Source organism: Chiloscyllium plagiosum, chromosome 9 (assembly GCF_004010195.1).
Source record: "Chiloscyllium plagiosum isolate BGI_BamShark_2017 chromosome 9, ASM401019v2, whole genome shotgun sequence".
Taxonomy (NCBI): domain Eukaryota; kingdom Metazoa; phylum Chordata; class Chondrichthyes; order Orectolobiformes; family Hemiscylliidae; genus Chiloscyllium; species Chiloscyllium plagiosum.
This window is the reverse complement of record NC_057718.1, coordinates 6,264,833-6,284,883: the sequence shown is the minus strand read 5'-3', so window position 1 is coordinate 6,284,883 and position 20,051 is coordinate 6,264,833. Positions and strand designations below refer to the sequence as shown.

Sequence of the window (20,051 nt, the reverse complement as noted above, 5' to 3'; positions counted from 1 at the left end):
AACAACATTATTGAAAACAGATTGCTTAGCCATTGTTATGTTACTATATGTGGGAGCTTATTCTGGGAGCTTGCTGTGTGTAAATTTCCCATGGCTGACCTACACGTCCCTGGACACTATGGGCAATTTAGCATGGCAAATCCACCTAACTTGCACACCTTTGGACCATGGGAAGAAACTGGAGCAGAAACCCATACAGACACAGGGAGAATGTGCAAACTCCATAAAGGGTGGAATCAAACCTGGGTCCCTGGCGCTGTGAGGCAACAATGCTAACCACTGAGCCACCCTGCCACCCCCTGTTTGCTAAATTGCAACATTGACTGCACATCAGAAATATCTCATTGGTTGTAAGGGGGGTTGTGGTCTGAAAATGGCTATATAAATTCATGAATAAAAGCAAAATAATGCAGATGCTGTAAATCTGAAACAAACACAGAGAATGCTGGAGAAACTGAGGAGGTCTGGAAGTATCTGTGGTGTGAAAAAAGAAGTTACTGTTTTCAAGTCTGGTCTGAAGACATCATATTGGACTTAAAACGTTAATTCTGTTTCTCTCTCCACAGATGCTGCCAGACATGCTGAGTTTCTCATTTACTGCGTTTGTTTTACACAAATGCAAGATCTTCTTTTATGCATTGACATCCATGTATATGCAACTCCTTAACTTGGATGTGCCTGTGCAGCCACTCACATACAACAGTACACATGGTAAATTACATATTATGAAATGTCAGAGACGTGGTGGTTGCTATTACTGTTTTACTTTCCTGAGATAATGGTTCTGCACTCAGGACCTTCCTTTCCAAGAACAATTCAGAACACTACGAGCTATCAGTCCCCAGGTGAGACAGTGCAGACTATGGATGGAAATGTGTTGCTGGAGAAGCGCAGCAGGTCAGGCAGCATCTAGGGAACAGGAGAATCGACGTTTCGGGCATTAGCCCTTCTTCAGTGCAGACTATGAATTGTTTGCACACAAGCAGAACCTGACTCATACATAATGTAGAGAGAAAGTGAGGGCTGCAGATGCTGGAGATCAGATCCTGAAGAAGGGCTTATGCCCGAAACGTCGATTCTCCTGTTCCTTGGATGCTGCCTGACCTGCTGCGCTTTTCCAGCAACACATTTTCAGCTCATACATAATGTAATCTGGGATGCACCAATTAACAATTAGTGCAGCCCTTTTGACCACAGTAATTTAATGCCTAAAGCTTTCACTTAGCTGCAACAGTAAATTGGTTAAAGGGGAGGTGATGGCCTATTGAGCCAGAGACCCAGATAATGTTTTGAGGGACCTGGGCTCAAATCCTACCACAGCAGATAGTAGGATTTGAATTTAATAAAAAGGGAAACCTGGAGTGAAGAGTCTAATGATGACCATGAATCAATTGCTCGAAAATCCCATTTGCGTCACTAATATCCCTTAGAGAAAGCAACTCCTGTCCTTGCCTGATCTGGCGGACATGTGACTCCAGACCCACGTTGACTCTTAACTGCCCTCTAGGCAATAAATGCTGCCTAGTAAGTGATGCTCTCATCCCATAAATGAATAAAGAAAATAAGTTCCAGACCTAAACAAATCTTTTGCATTTAATTCCACATGGAAAAGTGAGGCACTAGTTTTACTTGAGGTCTTAAGTGATATGAACTTTTTCTTCTTCTATCCAACTTCTTTTGCCTCAAGTTGAAATTGTTCTTCTGATGTCAAGTAATGATTGTTACATTCTGGAGTCCAAGGCAAATGTGAACAGAGGATATGAACCTTATTAGGCTGTTTAATTGTGTACATGCATGAGTGAGTATTTGTGTGTGTAAGCATTTCATGTGTGTTCCTGAGAGTTTCGGTTTATCTGTAAGTTTTCACGCATATGTGTATGAATAGTTCTGAATTTGTGTATCTGTGGGCATGTTGATTGTTGTTGCATGTGTTTTTGTACATGTGAGCATTTGAGACAGTGTGTCTTTCTGTTTGTGTGTTTATACGGGCATGTATGCCTTTGCATGTTTCTCCAATGTGTGTGTGTGTCTGCCTGTGTTTGACTGCACATATTTGTGAATGTGTGTCTGCCTTTGCGTTTGTGCGTGTGGCTACATATGTATGTTTGCCTGTGTACCTGTTTGTGTATTACCGTTCAGTAAGTCACAGCTTCCAGTGAACTGAGCCCATTCTTAAATCTGATTTGTTCTCTTCACAACACCACTGTTGAGTGTTTCTATTCTCTTTTCAGATTCATTCATGCACTTGTGAATCCAACGAGTGAAAATGAAGAGTAGGCTATGCCTAGCAGTTGCTGCTCTCCTCGCAGCTCTATCTGCCCCCTCGGTGGAAGCTCAAGGTAATCTCTCATTCCTGTTCAGCAACTCCTGCACAGAAGTGGTCCAGGAGCAGTGCACATGAGCTACTCCAGAATGATGATCAGCTCCTTCTATTTTCCTAGTGATTGTTTTGGATTCATTTCCCGGGAAATATAATCCTCCTGGAGATTGAGTGTAAATAAAACTTACCCTTTCTCTCAATAGGTTCTCCATGAAACCCTTGTTATTAAGAGATCAATCTATATTTATTGTCATGCTTATCTGATTTTGGCTGCTGTTTTCTATTAATAATTTATTTATTCTTAACAGGTTATCTAAAAGCCCACAGGAATACATTTATATTATTGCTTTAATAAGTGTTTGGTTTTATTTGTCTATCACATCAGAACTGAGAATTATTCGAGTGGAATTCAGTCACTACATGGATTCAGCTTTTCTATTCAAAGTATATATTCAACTATGAAATGCTAATGATTTTATTCAGATAATGATTTAATAATTATGCTTTAATTTATTTTTCTTTTCTCAGCATATGGATATCATGAGAAAAGTCTATCCATAGCACCTACTGTAAAAGCAAAATCACTAATGCAATGAATTGATTTTCTTTAGATTTACAAATCCTTGCAAAGTTATTCGAAATACAGACAAGAATGGATCTTTCCACAGTATTTACAATGTCACCAGTACACAGTAAAATAATTTTATCACCACACATTCCACTAAAAATTTCACATTCTCGATCCTTCAGATTACCTTTTTCCTGTCTGTTTGTTTTGGTCACACTTTATATTAAAGCAGCATGAAATGCATTACTGCATTGTATTAAATATTATTGAAATATGAGTCCTTTAGATTAAACTTTATATTTAGGAGAAAATGACATGAATTTGGATAGGTCTTTACGGAATTGATAACTTGGTGTGTTATGCATCAGATTAGGCAATGATTAGGGGCACAGTGCCTCAGTGGTTAGCACTGCTACCTCACAACACCAGGGAAGTAGGTTTGATTCCAGCCTTGGGTGACTGTGTGGAGTTTGCACGTTCTACCTGTGTCTGTGTGCATTTCCTCTAGGTGCTCTTGTTTTCTCCCACAATCCAAAGATGTGCAGGTTAGGTGGATTGGCCATGCTAAATTGCCCGTAGTGTTCAGGGATATGCAGGCTTGATGGGTTAGGCATGGGAAATGCAGAGTTACAGGGATGGGTGGGGTCTGGATCTTCAGAGAATTAGGGTGGACTCAATGGGCCAAATGGCCTGCTTCTACACAGTAGGGATTCTATGTGCAGAAAGGAACCTATCAGTCTTTTTAGACTTCTGTTCTAATTGGCAATATCTTTATGCAACCACACTTAATAGTGTCTAAACCCAAACACTGAAAAATTCACATTAGTCCTTTCAGTTTTGTCAGATAAGAAGTGCAGATTGTTTGTCAATGTACTTAGACAGGACCACCGGATTTACAGCAAATTGGAGATGCTCCACTTGGCAACAAAGTGCACTCACCCTCCCTGACTGCAATTAATGACCTAAAAAGGCAAGACCCACCTCCTCCAAAGCCACTGGTTAAATGGAGAATCAAAACAGTCGTGTTGTTTGACTTAAACTTACGTTTTTGGAAAATCCTCATTGAAATGATATAAATGTGGCTTGTTCTAATTAATGCAAAAAAGACTGAGTTTTCCTTTTGTGGGTCCCATATTGAAGTAAGATATTTTATCCAAAATGTTTATGACAAACCACTGATACAGAAATCAAAGGAAAAGTTTCAATGACATTGCTGTACTGTTGTGCTGCCACTGACGAAAAAGCACTAAATGTTTCATGTTATAATTAAACAGAACACTGATGTTTTATAGTAAATTTATTAAATTGCTCCCAACACTGGCCATAAATTTTATAGGATGATACTGCGCAGGAAGTCTAGTTAACCAGTTAGACTCATTCACCCATACAGTCCTACATTTCTTCCCATTAATTCCCTTTGTTTTTATCTATTGAAGTTCATCCCAGATGATAAGAACATCTTTTGCTAACCAAGTGAAATCTGTGGACCCTCCCCCGCCAGTGGAAACAGTTTTTTTCTTATTTACCAAAAGTGTACCCTCCCTGATTGAGCACATAAATAAACATGCCAACCAGTGGTTGCTTCAGGGCTGAAGTCATGACTACAAAATCCTTCGGTCACTGAGATAGTGGCAGGATGTGGAAGATTTTGAAATGTTTAATTGTGGTTTGCCAACATTTGGGAATTGTTTAGAAATGATTTATTTTCCCTTTAATCAGCAGGAGCAATTGCGGGCTTGCAAATCCGTCTAATCTTATAGAATCATGCTCTTTTTCTCTCAGCAGGGAATCACTTTAATTAAAACATATCAATTCAGATTTACCAGGGGTGTGTCATTGTGTGTGTGAATGGCATGAACAGCTTGACAAAGTGCAACATTCGGTGTTGGTGAAAGGCCTAGGGTTTCAAGGGGATTTGGGGAAAGAAAATTGTCACCCTGAGGGCGGTGAGGATTTGGAATGTACTGCCTGGGAGGGCAGGAAACCTCACAATCTTTTGTAAGTACACTTGAAGTGTCATAACATTCAAGGCTATAGGCCCACTGCAGAAAAGTGGGACTAGTGTGAATATAGCTTTGGCAGTACAGATTTGTTGTCCACTGTACCATTCTTTGATTTGGATTTTCAAAGGAGGAACTGAGGCTAAAGCTGCAGAACCTTCTCTGATGCAAATTCTAGGAAACAGCATGAGGCAATGTCCAACACAACCAGCTGCAAGACTGTAAAGGCTGCTTTGGCAACTCCCACCTTGAACATTCGGATGAAGATTATTCCTGGGGACACCACCAGTGACGGACAAAGGAACAGACCATTGTCTGCACACAGGAACCACTTCTTCACCTTATACGTCAAGACAAGGCAGCAGCATTTGAACCAGTGAGGGGAGGGGGCGCGCAATCCCTCGTACTCGCGCTCTACTTGTGTCACGCGCTTTCGCGGGGACGCGCACATGGAGAGGATCTGCCAAAAATGTTTTCTTTGTGGGGGAGGTTTGTGCTAAAAGACACCCCCCTTCTAATAGTCAGAGAAAGTTAAAATCTACAAAAGTCATACCTTGAATATCTTATTTTTTTAAGGAAAAAAAGAGACATTTTATGCAATTGCTTTTATAACACGAAAACACATCCCATTGCTTTACTGATGCTGTAAAGACTGATTATTTCAGCAATCACTTTCAAGGGAGGCGCCAACGCTGTTTAGAAACAGTAGATTGGCGTCTGAGTTCATGGGCAAAATCCTGCGAATGCGTTAAGGAGGAAGGATGGTTCGAATCAGGAATCTCTGAACTCATTGAAAAGTCGGGGTGGGGGGGTATAAATCCCCGAATGATTGGAGTGGTGGATGAGATGTGCTTGCATTTGAGTGAATGTGAAAAGAACGTTGCTTTTTCTGCACAAACACACAGAGGAATAATTTCCCTGTAAACAAAAAAAAACTAGATGTGCTAGACTCCCTCCCACCCCGCTAGAGAGGGGAAGACAGCGCAGATTGCGAATATGTGCGTGTGTGCTTCGTGCGATTTTAACCGTCGGATTTTCCACCGAGAAGCGGAATCCTTTAGCCCTCAGCTCTGTCCTGGGGCTGACAGACAGGAGGTGCTGAATACCTGGACCCACTGACTGCCATCCCTCTGCGAATCACTTGCCCCAATTTAAAACAAAAACACACACACCCAGGTTGGTAATACTGCTTTTATTTCCACCTAACAATATTTTAATAACAACCACAAAAAGTGTTCATTTAAAAAACTCAGCTCAGTTTTCTGTACCTTTGCATTAAATTTGTCCTGAGCTGTAGATCTTGGAAACAAGAAGGATATTTTACAATGATATTCTGTCCTCCTGTACACTAACTGCTTTGGAATTCTTAAGCCACTATCTTTCTTCACATGTTAACTGTATTTTATACATTTGTATTAATAATGTCTTGTTGGAAAATACAGCATGTTTAATTTGCCTCCTACTTTCTGACAGCATGGCATTTTTAAATATAAGAATTATTAATTATATTTGATTTCTTTACTTGCAGCCAAAGTTTAGGAATCAAATATTTTTTAAAAAGCGACTCCAGAGTTTAGACTGTAATGCACCCCTGTCTCCTCCTTTGACTGATTAATAAACACATCTTATCCCGATTCAGGAACACTCTCCAGTTCTTGTATACTTCAACATCGAGAATATCATTATAAAATATGTGAAACAGTCTTTTGTGTTCAAGCTTTCACTGTGTGAGGGTGGAAACTCCTGTTCCTGCCATCAGTTTCAATCTGCATGAGTGTGAGACACTAATTAATGTTACAATATCAGTCGCTAATCAGAATTTTAAAATCCATTTGTCTCCGAATGTTTTATTTTATTTCTATTTATAACTTTTGTTACAGTGCTTCTGTGTGTATAGGGATCCCTGTATTTTGCGAGTGTCTGGAATGGGGAGGGGGTCAGCAGGGGAACATCGTCTGAATCTATGGGGGGGCCGGTGATTTATTATGAATCTCTATGACCACCTGGACACTGACTGGATTGAGGTACAACCTGGCTTTTACTTGCAAAGCCACAATTTGCTCTCCATCAAAATCCCAGGAGAGCAACATTTTAAAGTAGTGAAAGATAGAAACAGTAGGCCATTCAGTCGATCTATGCAATCCTATTACTAGATGGATCTATATCTTAACCCCACATACCTGACTTCATCCTTCCTTCCGAATACCTGTGCCAAAATTGAACTTCAAGTTTTACATTTTAAATTGCATCATTCCATCCTTCCCTATATCAACAGATTTTGGTGGAGGAGGTTCCAGATTTTCAATATTGTTTGTCTGAAGAAGTCATATCTGATTAGCATCGCTCTTATATCATGCCTTGCTCTTTCCATTTCTCCAGCAGAGAAAATAGCTTCTCTGTATCTGCCCATAGAATACCTTGATGATTATATCATCATGTGGAAGTACAGAACTTGAGTATTTGTCAAAAAAAAAGAAAAGCTGCCATGTTTTTTATTTTGTACTCACCAGGAAAGATGTAAGAACACACAATTTCAAAGGCAGCAGTAATTTATGCACTGCAGCAATTAACCAAATATCCTCAGACAGCATCTTCCAAACCCATGACCACTTCCATCTAGAAGGACATGAGTAGCAGATACATGGGAACGCCATCACTTCCAAGTTCCCCTCCAAACCACTCACCATCCTACTTGGAATATATCACTGTTCCTTCACTGTAGCTGGGTCAAAACCCTTCAATTCCCTTCCTAAGGGCATTTTGGGTCAATTCTTAGCAGATGGACTACTGAAACTATTCTCTTTAATGCATAGAAAGGACAATGCATTGACAAGTTTTCCTTGTAGAATACAGAGGTCCTTGCCTATGAATAACAATCAGGCAAGTTAGGTTAAAATGCTGGTATGTAGCATGGATGGGTACAGGGGAGAAACAAACTAAAATAGATACACGGTGAAATACAGGCAAACTCTGATCATATAACAGAAGTACTGTTGTTCGCAACACCCACGTTTCTTTGTGAAGGTCCCCGTGAATGTCTTGCAGTGTCTCTGGCTGTGGATTATGTGATTGTGAAAAAAAGCTTGTCTGTTCAAATGTGAGCATTTCAGCAAGATCTCTCTCAAACACCAACAGGTGCTTTGAAGATTGCCAGTGTGTGGCCTGGTGTACAAATTAACAGCATCTTCTTGTGATTTCTTTCAATACAGAAGCTTTAGCAAATTATCAGAAGATCATACAGTAATGGTGTTTATGTGTGTGCATCTTTAGGCAATTTTAATGTTCAACTGGTGTTTAAACTCAGAGGACTTTGCTTTCTTAACTAAAAAAAAGTTTTATGTTTTTGAAAGAAGTCAAAGTCAGTATTTTGTATTCACATTAATGCTGATCTTAAACATAACCATGACTTTCCATCATTCAGGTTTAATCTAACACCAGATCGACAATGATTATAATAATTAATTAAATATAATGACAAATCGATTAAAATGATGTTCAATGTTATGCACATTTATTAATTCTAGTGGATGAGGACAACCACCATTAGTATTAAAGTAAAAGTTACAAAATCTCTTTGTGTTTCAAATCAGCTGTCAAAAATTGCTTTCGTGAAGTCACTGGAAAATTTGAAATTACTTTATTTGGCTGCTGAATTCCTTTTTAAATTATATATATATATAAACATAAATGAACAACCGTTTGCAATTAATCTTTCAAGATTATTGGAGATGACGTTGCACTAATTGGACATTCTGAAATCCCTAACTCTTGGGCAACTTGTGAAGTCTCAAGTGTTCTATTCTGGCAAGTAATTTGACAAGCTTTGTATTGAGTGCAGCAAGCATGTAATGATCAAAACTTGTCCCCAGATTGAGTGTCAGATGTTCGCCTACTTTTGGATTAGTTTGTATCTGTGTAGCTGCTCTATTTGTACTTGGGTGTGTTAATAATTGTTGTTTTATCCTTTTCTGTTTTCTGCTGCAACTCGTGAACTTCCCTGATGGTGCAAAACCCAATGTCTTGTGCTCTCCTTGTGCTGTTTATATTTTATGTTAATATTAATTTGTGTTTACGTCAGCTTTTGATATTCGTGTTATATGGTCCTCTCTATCTACCAACAATAGACATCAAACTCCGAATGCTTATTGTTGGAAGCAAATTTATGCAAAGATGTAGGTTTCGAAATGCTTATAGCTGCCATTCGGCCAACTCTGCTTTTAAGCATTGCAGTTTGAACCATCTTTTCATAAAACAATTTATTTTGCTTTTATCATGTAGCGGGAATCCTACCTGAGACTAACGTCTTCCTGTTTGTGGCATTCTTCTCTCTGCAGTGGAGCCTCCTTCACAGTTGAAGTTTAAAATTTTAACTGAAAATAGTGTTCAAATGATGTGGAGACGTTCGCCCAGCAGATTACAGGGGTACAGGCTTACGCTAGCACCCACCACTGGTGAGTAAATGTTGCAGCAGTCGGCACTGACTGATTGGTGAACGTCCATTGAAATAGAGTTGCATTTCAATTACAGCTTTCGGGAGATCCATGCCATAAATTGGTGCCACTTGCCCCAGTCACACAATAGTTCTGGCTCAGGAGGGGGCCATTCGGCCCATCGTGTCTGCGCAACTCTCCAAATGAGCATCTCACCCGGTTCCATTCTTCCTGCCTACTCCCACACCTCTGCATGTTCATCATTTGCAAATAAACTTCAAATTTCCTGTAGACAACCTTGATTGAACCTCTCCTGAGCACAAACAGGCAGCACATTCCAGACCCGAATCAGTTACTGTGTGATAGAAATGGTTCTCGTATCACTTTGACGTTTTTTTCAATCAACTTTGAATATGTGTCCTATCATTCGCAATCCTTTCTTGGGTGGGCATATTATTCTCTCTATTCAATCTGCACAGAGTTCTCATAATATGGACTATTTCAATTGGATTTCGTGTCAGCCTTCTCTTGTCCAAGGACAGTAGAGTCCCAACTTTTCCAGTCTATCTATACACAGAAATTCTCATTCCTGGAACCATTCTCGTAAACCTTTTCTACACTCCCTCAGCTGCCTTCACATCCTTCTGAAAATGTGATGCTCAGAAAGGGATACTATGCTGTAGTTGAGGCTGATGTGGTATGTTGCATAAGTTCAAAAGCACCTCCTCACTCTGATCCCATTAATAAAACACAGGATATGGATTATGTTTAATAACTGCTCTCCTAACTTGGAGAAAGTGAGTACTGCAGATGCTGGAAAGTGGTGACATAAGCACATATTGCACCCAGGTTCCTCGGTTATCCTTCAATTTGTACTGTCTCCCCATGGTCTTTCTACCAAAACATAACATCTCATGTTTCTCTGTAGAGGTTCATCAGTCCATTTACAAACATGTTCTGCCCACTTTACATGTACATTCCATTGATTCTTTGAATGGAGTACCCCGGGGCTACATTTATGGCAGTGGAACTCCTTGAAAGAAATGTACTTTTATGGAAATAGATATGTTTTCTTTGTTTGCAAACTGCAATTTTAAAATGTTAAATTAGCAGATATTTGTATTAATATAATAGCACCTTCAGTGGTTCACTAACAACATAAGAAATCAGGTTGCATTTGAAGATAAAAATTTTTTTTTTGCTCAGGCAGTAAAATCTGCTTGACAAAATATTTTGTTTTTTTTCTTAACTATTTTTTCCTTCTTCTGATGGTAATGACCCCTTATTGGGAACTGCGTCCATGGTTACTGGTAGCTCTCTGACTTGGCTTAAAAAAAATGTGTATGAGTCTAGCTCTTGAATATGGACTGCGCATCATTCCTCTGGCAATTTGCCCCACGAAACCCAGGCAAACTATTTCCATTTTTAACTAAATTTATTAGTTGCTCAGTTTACGTTGTTTCAATTAAGTTGGTTTGGAATGGGCTGCATTTTTTTTATGATTGGCTTGTTGCTCCTTCCTTTGTAGATATATTTTAAATGAGAGTGATGAGATCTGTCAGAATGTGCAACTTAACATAGCTATGTGAAAACAGATGGGAATGTGGACTATGACGTGGGTTGACTGAGATACTATAAATGGTTGGCATTCATGTAGCTCCTGAAAGCAGAACACTTGCACATCTCTGGCCTTAACATTGAAGTTTGGCAAACTGTTCCATCTTGAAACTTGGAACATCAGGAATAAAGTGAAATCCATTTGAATAATCCAGAAGGAATCACTGATGGGGATGTGGTTACACTCCACTTGGACTATTGTGAGTAGACCTAGGCACAGCACCTTACAAAGGGCATATTGGCCTTGAAGAGATGTTATGAAGATGTGGGTGGACTGTACCTTTAAGAGAGTTTGAAGCTAGCAGAACTACCTGACAGCACCAAGTTTTCTTATTAAGGTAACAATGTAACACTTGGTTAAAAGCTAGATTAGATGGGTTGCCTGGAGACTTGAATAGATTTGAATTAGACCAATTAGTTTAAATTATACTCCAAAAAAAAACTCCAATCAAATTTGAATTTAGTATATTGACAATCTTAAAAACCAATGACACAATCCGATGCTTTGAGGGGGTATAAGACTGAAGAATAATTAAACAGTAAGGAGGAGAACTGCCCTGCCACCAGCATGTAGAGACTGCCCAAAAATAGCTCTCTTAAAAGTACCATTATCGATTCATGACTGGTGAAGTATAATCCCTAAGAAAAAAAGAAGACACAGGAAGATCCAAATAGAAGATCCGACACTGGCTTGTTTTGAAAACTTAAATTTTTGGTAAATCTTAATTGGGGCTTTTTTATTGGACTACTATTATAAAAGATAAGGTAAGTGATAAGTTAGAGGAAGGAGTTGTAAATAGTTGTTTGGTAATTATTCTCTGCAACACTTTAAGAAATAAAGTTATTAATTTTTACTTTAAATAGTTCTTAGCCTCTCTGATTTTCACAGATTGCTGCATGGAATAACACAGGAGGGTTTACCCCATGTCGTAACAGAGAATACAACATAGGTTTTCAAGACTAATACGTGGACCTCAGTTGCTAAGTGTTGAGGAGAGGTTATGCAAACTAGGCCTATTTTCTCTAGAATTTAGAAGGTTAACGAGTGATCAGATCAAAGTTTTCAAGATATTAGCAGGAAAAGACAGGAACAGATAAACTATTTTCACGAGTTGGGGATTCTACAAATAGGTTGCATAGTCAGAGAATCTCGGGCCAGAACGTTCAGGAGAGATGTTAGGAAGCGGTTCCATGAATAAAGAGTGGTAGAGATTTGGAACTCTCTTCCACAAACAGCAGTGAATTCTAGATCAGTAATTTTAAGTCTGAACTAGACAAAGGTTTGATAAGGAAATGGGCCAAAGACCAGTCTATGAAGTTTGGCCACAGATCAGCCATGAGCTCATTGAATGATGGGACAGGCTCGAGGAGCTGAATGGCCTACTCCTTTCTTATGTTCCTGTCTGATGACTAAATACAATATTGTAGTATACCTGGGATTAGCACAAAGCATTGTTTGATGTGAGTAAAGGCGAAAAGTTAAAGTCTCAATTTTCTAAGATAGTTACATCTACTGAGATTGTTCATTTGACAACAGAGCCTTGCTATTGATCCTTGTATGTATGATGTACTTTTTAAAAATGTGATTCATACATGTTTTATCCTGACAATCGATCAGATTCAGAGTGAGTTGAGTTGGTTCTCAAGGAGATCCAGAAAGGAGATGAATTGATCTTTTTGGGGATTTTACATGGGGAATAAAGGTATAAAATCTTAGAAACTGGAGGATGCCACTCAGCCCTCTATCCTATTCTATCATTGAATGAGATAATGGCTTAACTGTATTTTAACTTGATCCATCAAAATTAGCTGTATATTCCTTTTGTTTTTCTGTCCAGAAAAAGTTTTGCCAATCCCATTGAAATTCTAATTAACATCTAGTTTTTGTGTAAGAGAATTATATACTTCTAGCAGCATTTGTGTGCAGAAGCATTTTCTAAACTCTCACTTGAATGGTCATCCTTTTCCTAAACACCCTCCATACAAAAGCAGTAGCTTGAAAACTTCAATCAATTCAGCTTTGACCTTCCACATTTCATGGGGCAAAAGCCTATTTGATGCAATGACACTTCACAATCTATTATTTGTCACCTTCGGTGAATTCTGCTTCTGATCCACATCCCCATCTGATCAACAGGCTCAAGCAAAATTAGCACTAGGTAAAGCTTACTTTGCTCATCCTCATGAGGTTGTCAGTGAATGTAAAACATGCTCATAAAGGGCAAAGATGGAATGTGCATTTTGCACATGAAATCGCAAACCTATTTCTCTCAGGTCCATTGTGGGACTGAGCCACTTGATTCACATAAATCGACCAAACTTGTTCCCTTCATAACTTCATCACCAAAAGTGATGTTCATAATGCAATCATATCCCTGAAATCTTCATTTTCTGGTGTTGAAAGTACTGTTAAAATGCACCCACTGGGGAAGAACTTGATAAATCCCCAACATCTTTGAAACAGGAGGATTTTGCATTTTGATCTGCAAGATTGGGAGCATTGAGTGAGCTGTCAGTCATCACTGACGACATTTTCCACTTGCAGTCCAGACTGAGAGGGGAAAAAAGTACCGAATGCATAATTCCATTTCTGATTCTGTAATAGGCATCACATGAACTACTGCTGCTGGTGTCTAGACTAACTTTTGAAATTAGCATCCTTAGGGAAATGCTTTCAAGTTCATATCCTGCTCATTGCCACTGATGTGATCTCTGTCATGTACTTAGGGACCTGCTTCTTTTCATTTTGGTTTTACATGTGGTCTCCATTGTGAGAAGTGAGAGCAAAGTAATGGAATGTAGGCAGAATTCCATCATCATTCTTCCTAATGCATATTCCTTACAGCGCTGAGCTGCCGTGTTGGTTTGGGAGGGGAGGTGGGGATGAGGGAAGGTAATAATCTGTTCCAGATGTTGCTTTTTCCATTGCATTTGAGAAAAAAAACTGAACAGCCTTCAGCATGAAATATAGGCATCTACAGAAGAAAAATCAAAAAGTTGAGAGAAGCCATTGAACTGTCACTTCTCAGCCCTCCACATCAGACTTTGATCTTATCGTCAGATTGCACTTTGAACTTTCCAATGATTACTTGCTTCTTACGTTCTTTAAACAAAATGGGGACAAGGTTAGGAAAGCCATTGTTACTGAACATAAGAGCTAAACTTGATCTAGATTTGATGTTTGCAATGCAAGTTGCACTCTTAGTCATTTTGAATAATTTTGACTCACTGGAGTTACAGTTACATTTATGGGAATCAAGTAGTTCCTAATTAGATTATGGATTTTGCTTGTTGCAAATCTTGTGGGTTACTTTGAAATATTATTTGGTTTTATCTTGTCCAACCTGTAAATCATTTTACAGACCTTGACAGAATGTTCGCTTCAATATCCCCTTTGAAAAGCAAGTTGTTGGCTTCCCCTATCCTCTTTTTGCATTTTCTCCATTATGCCTGTACCAGGTTGGTTTGGTTTTTACATGTGGCAGGATTCAACCCTAGACCCATTGTAACTTCACCAACTTAATGAAACTTTATCCTAATCTCTGTGACTTTGTACTGCACTTTTCTGTTGGCATAGCTTCATTGTGGGCTCCGTTAAACAATCCCAAGATGCTTGGAGCACTCAATTTGGCACCTTAGGCTGCTATCCAGCGTGAATGGCCTCCTGATTGTATGAACTATCATTCTAAGGTGTTTTGCTAACTTTTAAATGGATAGTTGATTTCTCTTTATTTTGTGCATATTTGCTAATCAATATTTATTCTTTTCATTTTGCAAAAAATATCTTATTCCTTTCTTGACATCTCAGTTGCACCGTAATCAAAATCTCCTTCCCTAGATACATCAGCCTCCTTTACTTATTTACCTGTTTTGGGGTTATCCGCACATCAGATTGTTTTTTTAGTGACCAGACCAGTTGCATAGAACTTTTGAACCCAAACCAATGATCATAACTCAGGACCTAATCTGAAAAATCTCATAAACCCCAACAAATACTTACAGTCACTGTTTTTAAACCAATGAGAATCTAAGACCCTGTTCTGCATTGGAGTCCTGATGCTTTATAGTTTCATAAAGAACCTTAGAAGATTTATGCCAAAACCTTTGAATGTTCAATTACAAAGAGCAATCCTTAATCAAACAAAAACCAAAGGGAATTTATCAAGTGAAGTTTTCCCTTTTTGTGTCCACTTTGGCTATCACATCAAATTACTATTGTGAAAATGTCCACATTCCACCATTATCTATGTCTAAACTGCCTGAATTAAATTAAGTATTGCTTTTAAATAACTCCAGGTCCAGAGGAACAGCAATAGTCAACGTTCTTTGATTTTTGATTTGATACCCAGGAGCAGTGAAAGTTTTATGTGCAGTACAGGTAGATCATGCCATAGAAGGTGCATTGGGATAATAGAGTGAGGAATACATTGTTACAGCATTAGTAACTCTCATGATGATGGGCAGTGTCTTTATAAATCTCCCTTGTAATCCTCAGTGCCTTTAAATAAAGCAGCATGTACCTGGTTGAAAGGATATATTTGTTTTACAGATGAGCATTGAAATTAGGAGCAGGAGGAGGCTATTTGGCCCTTTGATCCTACTTCACCATTCATGATGATCATGGCTGACCATTCAACTTAATAACCTGTTCCTGCTTTTCCCCAATATCTTTTGATCTCTTTAGTTCCTGAGACTTTGATCTCTGGTTCTAGACTCCCCCACCATTGGGAAGATCCTTCCTGTGCTTACATCGTCTAGAATTTTCCTTTTTAGCTTTCACTACTCAGAATACTCTAGAATACGGCCATCCTCATTATCATTGGGTTTTGGAAAATAATCATCTGATATTCTTTAAAAAGCTTACTTTTCTAAAGCCATCTGTTTTGTTACTTTTGTCCCTGCAATGAGATTGCCAGCCAGTCCTGGATTTAATCATATCATCGCTACTGGTCTCCAGACAATCAGTGTTGTCTCATATTATTGGTGGTTATCCGGTTGCAAGAACCCGATTTAGAGATATATTTTTCAAAGCAGCAGTATGTCATAACACACATAATCACAAAGATCGTTTTTACTGTTTGCTTGGCAAGTCTTGCAGTGACGCCATTGATGTTAATTTTGATTTTGGCCAGTGCTCTGAAGTGGTGCTAGTACATGGCAGTGCATCACACATCTCTACATTTTTAAGTCCATGGAAGTTAATTGTCATCACCTGTTGTTACACTATTGCATATAGTCACGCTTTACCGCACTGCCCTTCAAACTAACAAATGATTGCAGTCCTTCAGATAATTTGCAATTTGTTTCTCTTCTCAGCGTCACTCAGAGCAAATCTGTTGATCAGTTAATTGATCAGCTTGTCAAGAAGGCGATGGGGGGGGGTTGATAGGTTGTAGAAGGAAGTATTCGACTATTGATTAGAGTAAGTAAATCAAGACAGCCTCTTTATATCCTGGCGAAGCTTGGTACAAAATTCCCTTTGCCTTCAGACTTTTTGCTTCTTAGAAGTTACTATATAAATGCACATTGTTGCTGATGCACTTTGACGACTTAAAGAGAGTGCCAGTCGTCACTCAATATGTGGAAAGTTGTCTGAATACTACGGTCATTCTTGGAGGTGCTGCAATTCCTCCATCTTGACCCCTGAGGAACCACAATATTTGTTACAGCCTTAGTCTGAAAATGGTCAAAAGAGCTGAACTCCAAAGGTGAAATAAAAGTGACTGCTTTTGGCATCAACTTCACCAACAAGCTGATTAAGTAACATTTGCTCCACACAAATGTCTAACATGAACTTCTTCAACGGGAGAGAATCTAACCATCACCCCTTGAAATTCAATGGGATTGCCATTACTAATTCCACCCTATCAATGTTCTGGAGGGTTTACCATAGACAGGAAGTTGGGCTGGACCAACCATATAAATATTGAGGCTTTATGTGCAGGTCAGAGACATTTTCCAAAGAGTAACTCACCTCCTGCAGGGTGGGTTTGTGGAGGGAGTGGGGTTTGCTGTTGGGAGCCGGGAAGTGGGGACATTGTTGAGAAGCGATGAGAAGTGGGTAAAAGGTTGAGGTGACACCTTCATCTCCATGTTATTGCAAAAAGATCTGTCAAGGTGCTAGTCCCTGATAGCGATCCAGAAGATCATGTTGAAAGGTGTGCGCATGTCACTGGTGATTGAGGGCAGAGTCTGGGTAGCTCTAAAGGAGTAATTTGAGATAGGCATATGCTGGGTGTAGTATCCTTGTGAGCAACAGGTGACTTTAGTGCCCTAAAGGATTGTAGTGAACCAGATGAGATTTTACAACAATTGATAGGAGTTATGTCATAGAGTCACGAGAAATACAGCATAGAAACAGACCCTTCAGTCCAATTCATCTATGTCGGTCAGATATCCTAAATTAATCTAGTCCCATTTGCCAGCATTTGGCCCATATCCCTCTAAACCCTTCCTATTCATATACCCATCTAGGTGCCTTTTAAATGTTGTAATTGTACCAGCCTCCACCACTTCCACTGGCAGCTCATTCCATACATGCAAGCCATCACCGGTTTTCTTCCCTCGATTTCCACAGGATTAAAATTATACTATCTACACTATACAAATGTTTAAAACATTGGCCTGAGGTTCTGGGTTACCAGTCTAGTGACAGTACCACACACCTCTGCCTCCCCTATAACTCCACAGTCGAATAGCTGGCTGACATTCCTCTTTGTGGATATTTCAGGCTGAGATAGATAGATTCTTGATCAGCTGGGGAATCAAAGGTTATAGGGAAAGGGCAGGAAAGTGTGTGTAGGGACTATCAGATCAGCCATGATCCTATTAAATGACAGAGCAGGTTCAAGGAGTCGAGTTGCCTACTCCTGTTTCTATATCTTATGGTCTCATTCACAAATGCTAGTTCCCATCTAAGGCTATTTCCGCATGTCTGGCTGAGCCGTTCACAAAGCCAGCAATAAACTGGATTGAAAACCTGACGCTGAGAGTCAATTCAAGAGGGCAGATTTGTTGACCCCAGAGTTCCTATTCTTAAAGTGCCCCATGATTTCCAACCCAGTTGATTCCTGTTGTGGTGCTATCTGACCAATATTTGTCTGTGGAATGCACCCTGGAAAAAGTGGGATTTTGTTCGCGTGCATTCTCTGTTGTGAGACTGACAGGAATGAGGAACATGCCTGTTAATTTCCCAACCTCTTTCGCAAAGGGAGCCTGCATTTGCAAAATCCATTCTACCACTTTCAGGAGAGGATGGAGAAAGGAAAGGGAAAATGCATTGAGGAATGAAACATGAGTAAAACATGAGTGCACCACAACAGGAATCAACTGGGTTGGAAATCATGGGGCACTTTAAGAATAGGAACTCTGGGGTCAACAAATCTGCCCTCTTGAATTGACTCTCAGCGTCAGGTTTTCAATCCAGTTTATTGCTGGCTTTGTGAACGGCTCAGCCAGACATGTGGAAATAGCCTTAGATGGGAACTAGCATTTGTGAACTGAAATCTCTTTGCATTTTTCCATTTTCAAGCCTATAAAGTCTCTCTATATTTATTGGTTGTTAAATTAATTGTGTAGTGGTTGCTATGGTGCAACTCAGAATCTTTTCTACACTATATTATCCTAACTGATTCTGCCAGGAAGTGATAATTGTTATTTTACAGTGACTTTGAATCCATTAGTTTCCTTCCAGGTAGGTCAGGTTAAACTTACCTATCAGAGCTTATTATAGATTTATAAAACACACAAAAAATATTCCATTTATTCCTCAGAATGACTTTTCTATCACTCACATATCTGTTGCATTACTGTTGTGATTTTTGATGTATGTTTTACGTACCTTTTAATTGGATCATTTGCTCTTTTCCAGTTGGATCTGCAAAGGAAATGATATTACCCCAGGGTGCAAGCAAAACAACGTTAACAGACTTAATTCCTGACGTGGAATATGTGGTGACGTTAGTTGCATTTGACCGTTCATCAGAAAGTGTACCAGTTTATGGACAACTTACAAGTAGGTGCAAACTGCATCTTAAAGCCTATATATGGATTAAGGGTATTAAAAATATATTGGTACATGCATATACGCAATCGTTTATAATGTGTGCATGCTGTGTTCTATTTATGACACCTGTTACACTAGTTAATGCTCAGATTAAAGAGCATGGATAGATATTTTGGTAGGAACCTAAGGACCATAAGCTCAAATTCTATCAATGACCAATTGTGAAAGTGAACTAAATAAACCTGTCCTTTTCTGGTCTAGCACCAGAATAAAAGAAAAATATTGACTCCAAAAATTGCTGAATTGTTAAAGAAAACCTGTCTGGTTCAATCAAATTCTTCAAAGTTAAAAATCACACAACACCAGGTTATAGTCCAACAGATTTAATTGGAAGCACTAGCTTTCAGAACGCTGCTCCTTCATCAGGTGATTGACAACCACCTGATGAAGGAGCGCCACTCTGAAAGCTAGTGCTTCCAAGTAAACCTGATGGACTATAGCCTGGTGTTGTGTGATTTTTAACTTTGTACACCCCAGTCCAACACCGACATCTCCAAATCACAAATTCTTCAAGGAAGGGAATCTGCTGCCCCCTTTTGGACTGTGTGTGAACATTTTCATGCCCCTCATCGTTTATTGCAGATGAATACTGTGAGACTCCCAGGTGACTCAGTAAGTAGATTGTCAGACTCTTCGCCTCAGTCATGGGTTTGAGCCATGCATTGTCTGCTATATCCTTTTAGGGCTGTTGAGATGGAGTGGTGTTGTCCCTGTCTCTGGGCTAGAAGGTCTGGGTTCACATTCTCCATGCTTCAGAGATGTGTCATAGCATCTTCGAACAGTTGGTTAAAATATTTACAATCAGCTGCACACATGTTTATTCGCTTCATGAACCAGCTCACATAATGCTGTTGAGTCCAGGGTTAAAGTTGCTAATCACACAACACCAAGTTACAGTCCAACAGGTTTATTTGGAAGCACCAACTTTTGGATCACTGCTCCTTCATCAGGTAGTTGTCTACCTGAAATGTAGTGTTTCCAAATAAACCTGTTGGATTATAACCTGGTGTTGTGTGATTTTAACTTTGTCCAACATGGCTCGTCCACATCA

At 39.3% G+C, this 20,051-nt stretch overlaps 1 protein-coding gene across 4 annotated transcripts in view; it reads left to right on the top strand.

The window, feature by feature from the left end:
- The first annotated feature begins 2,234 nt into the window (after positions 1-2,234).
- The window catches only part of LOC122552587 (collagen alpha-1(XII) chain-like), a 264,538-nt gene continuing 246,721 nt past the window's right edge, over positions 2,235-20,051 (top strand). For 2 of the 4 annotated variants that reach the window (XM_043695311.1, XM_043695312.1), the window contains exons 1-3: positions 2,235-2,339; positions 9,223-9,339; positions 18,806-18,949. In XM_043695311.1, the coding sequence (XP_043551246.1) occupies positions 2,267-2,339; positions 9,223-9,339; positions 18,806-18,949 (334 nt within the window). In that variant the 5' untranslated portion in view covers positions 2,235-2,266. Of the gene's footprint in view, positions 2,340-5,540; positions 6,065-9,222; positions 9,340-18,805; positions 18,950-20,051 lie in introns of those variants that run through there. The other 2 variants (XM_043695313.1, XM_043695315.1) reach the window with 2 other exon arrangements.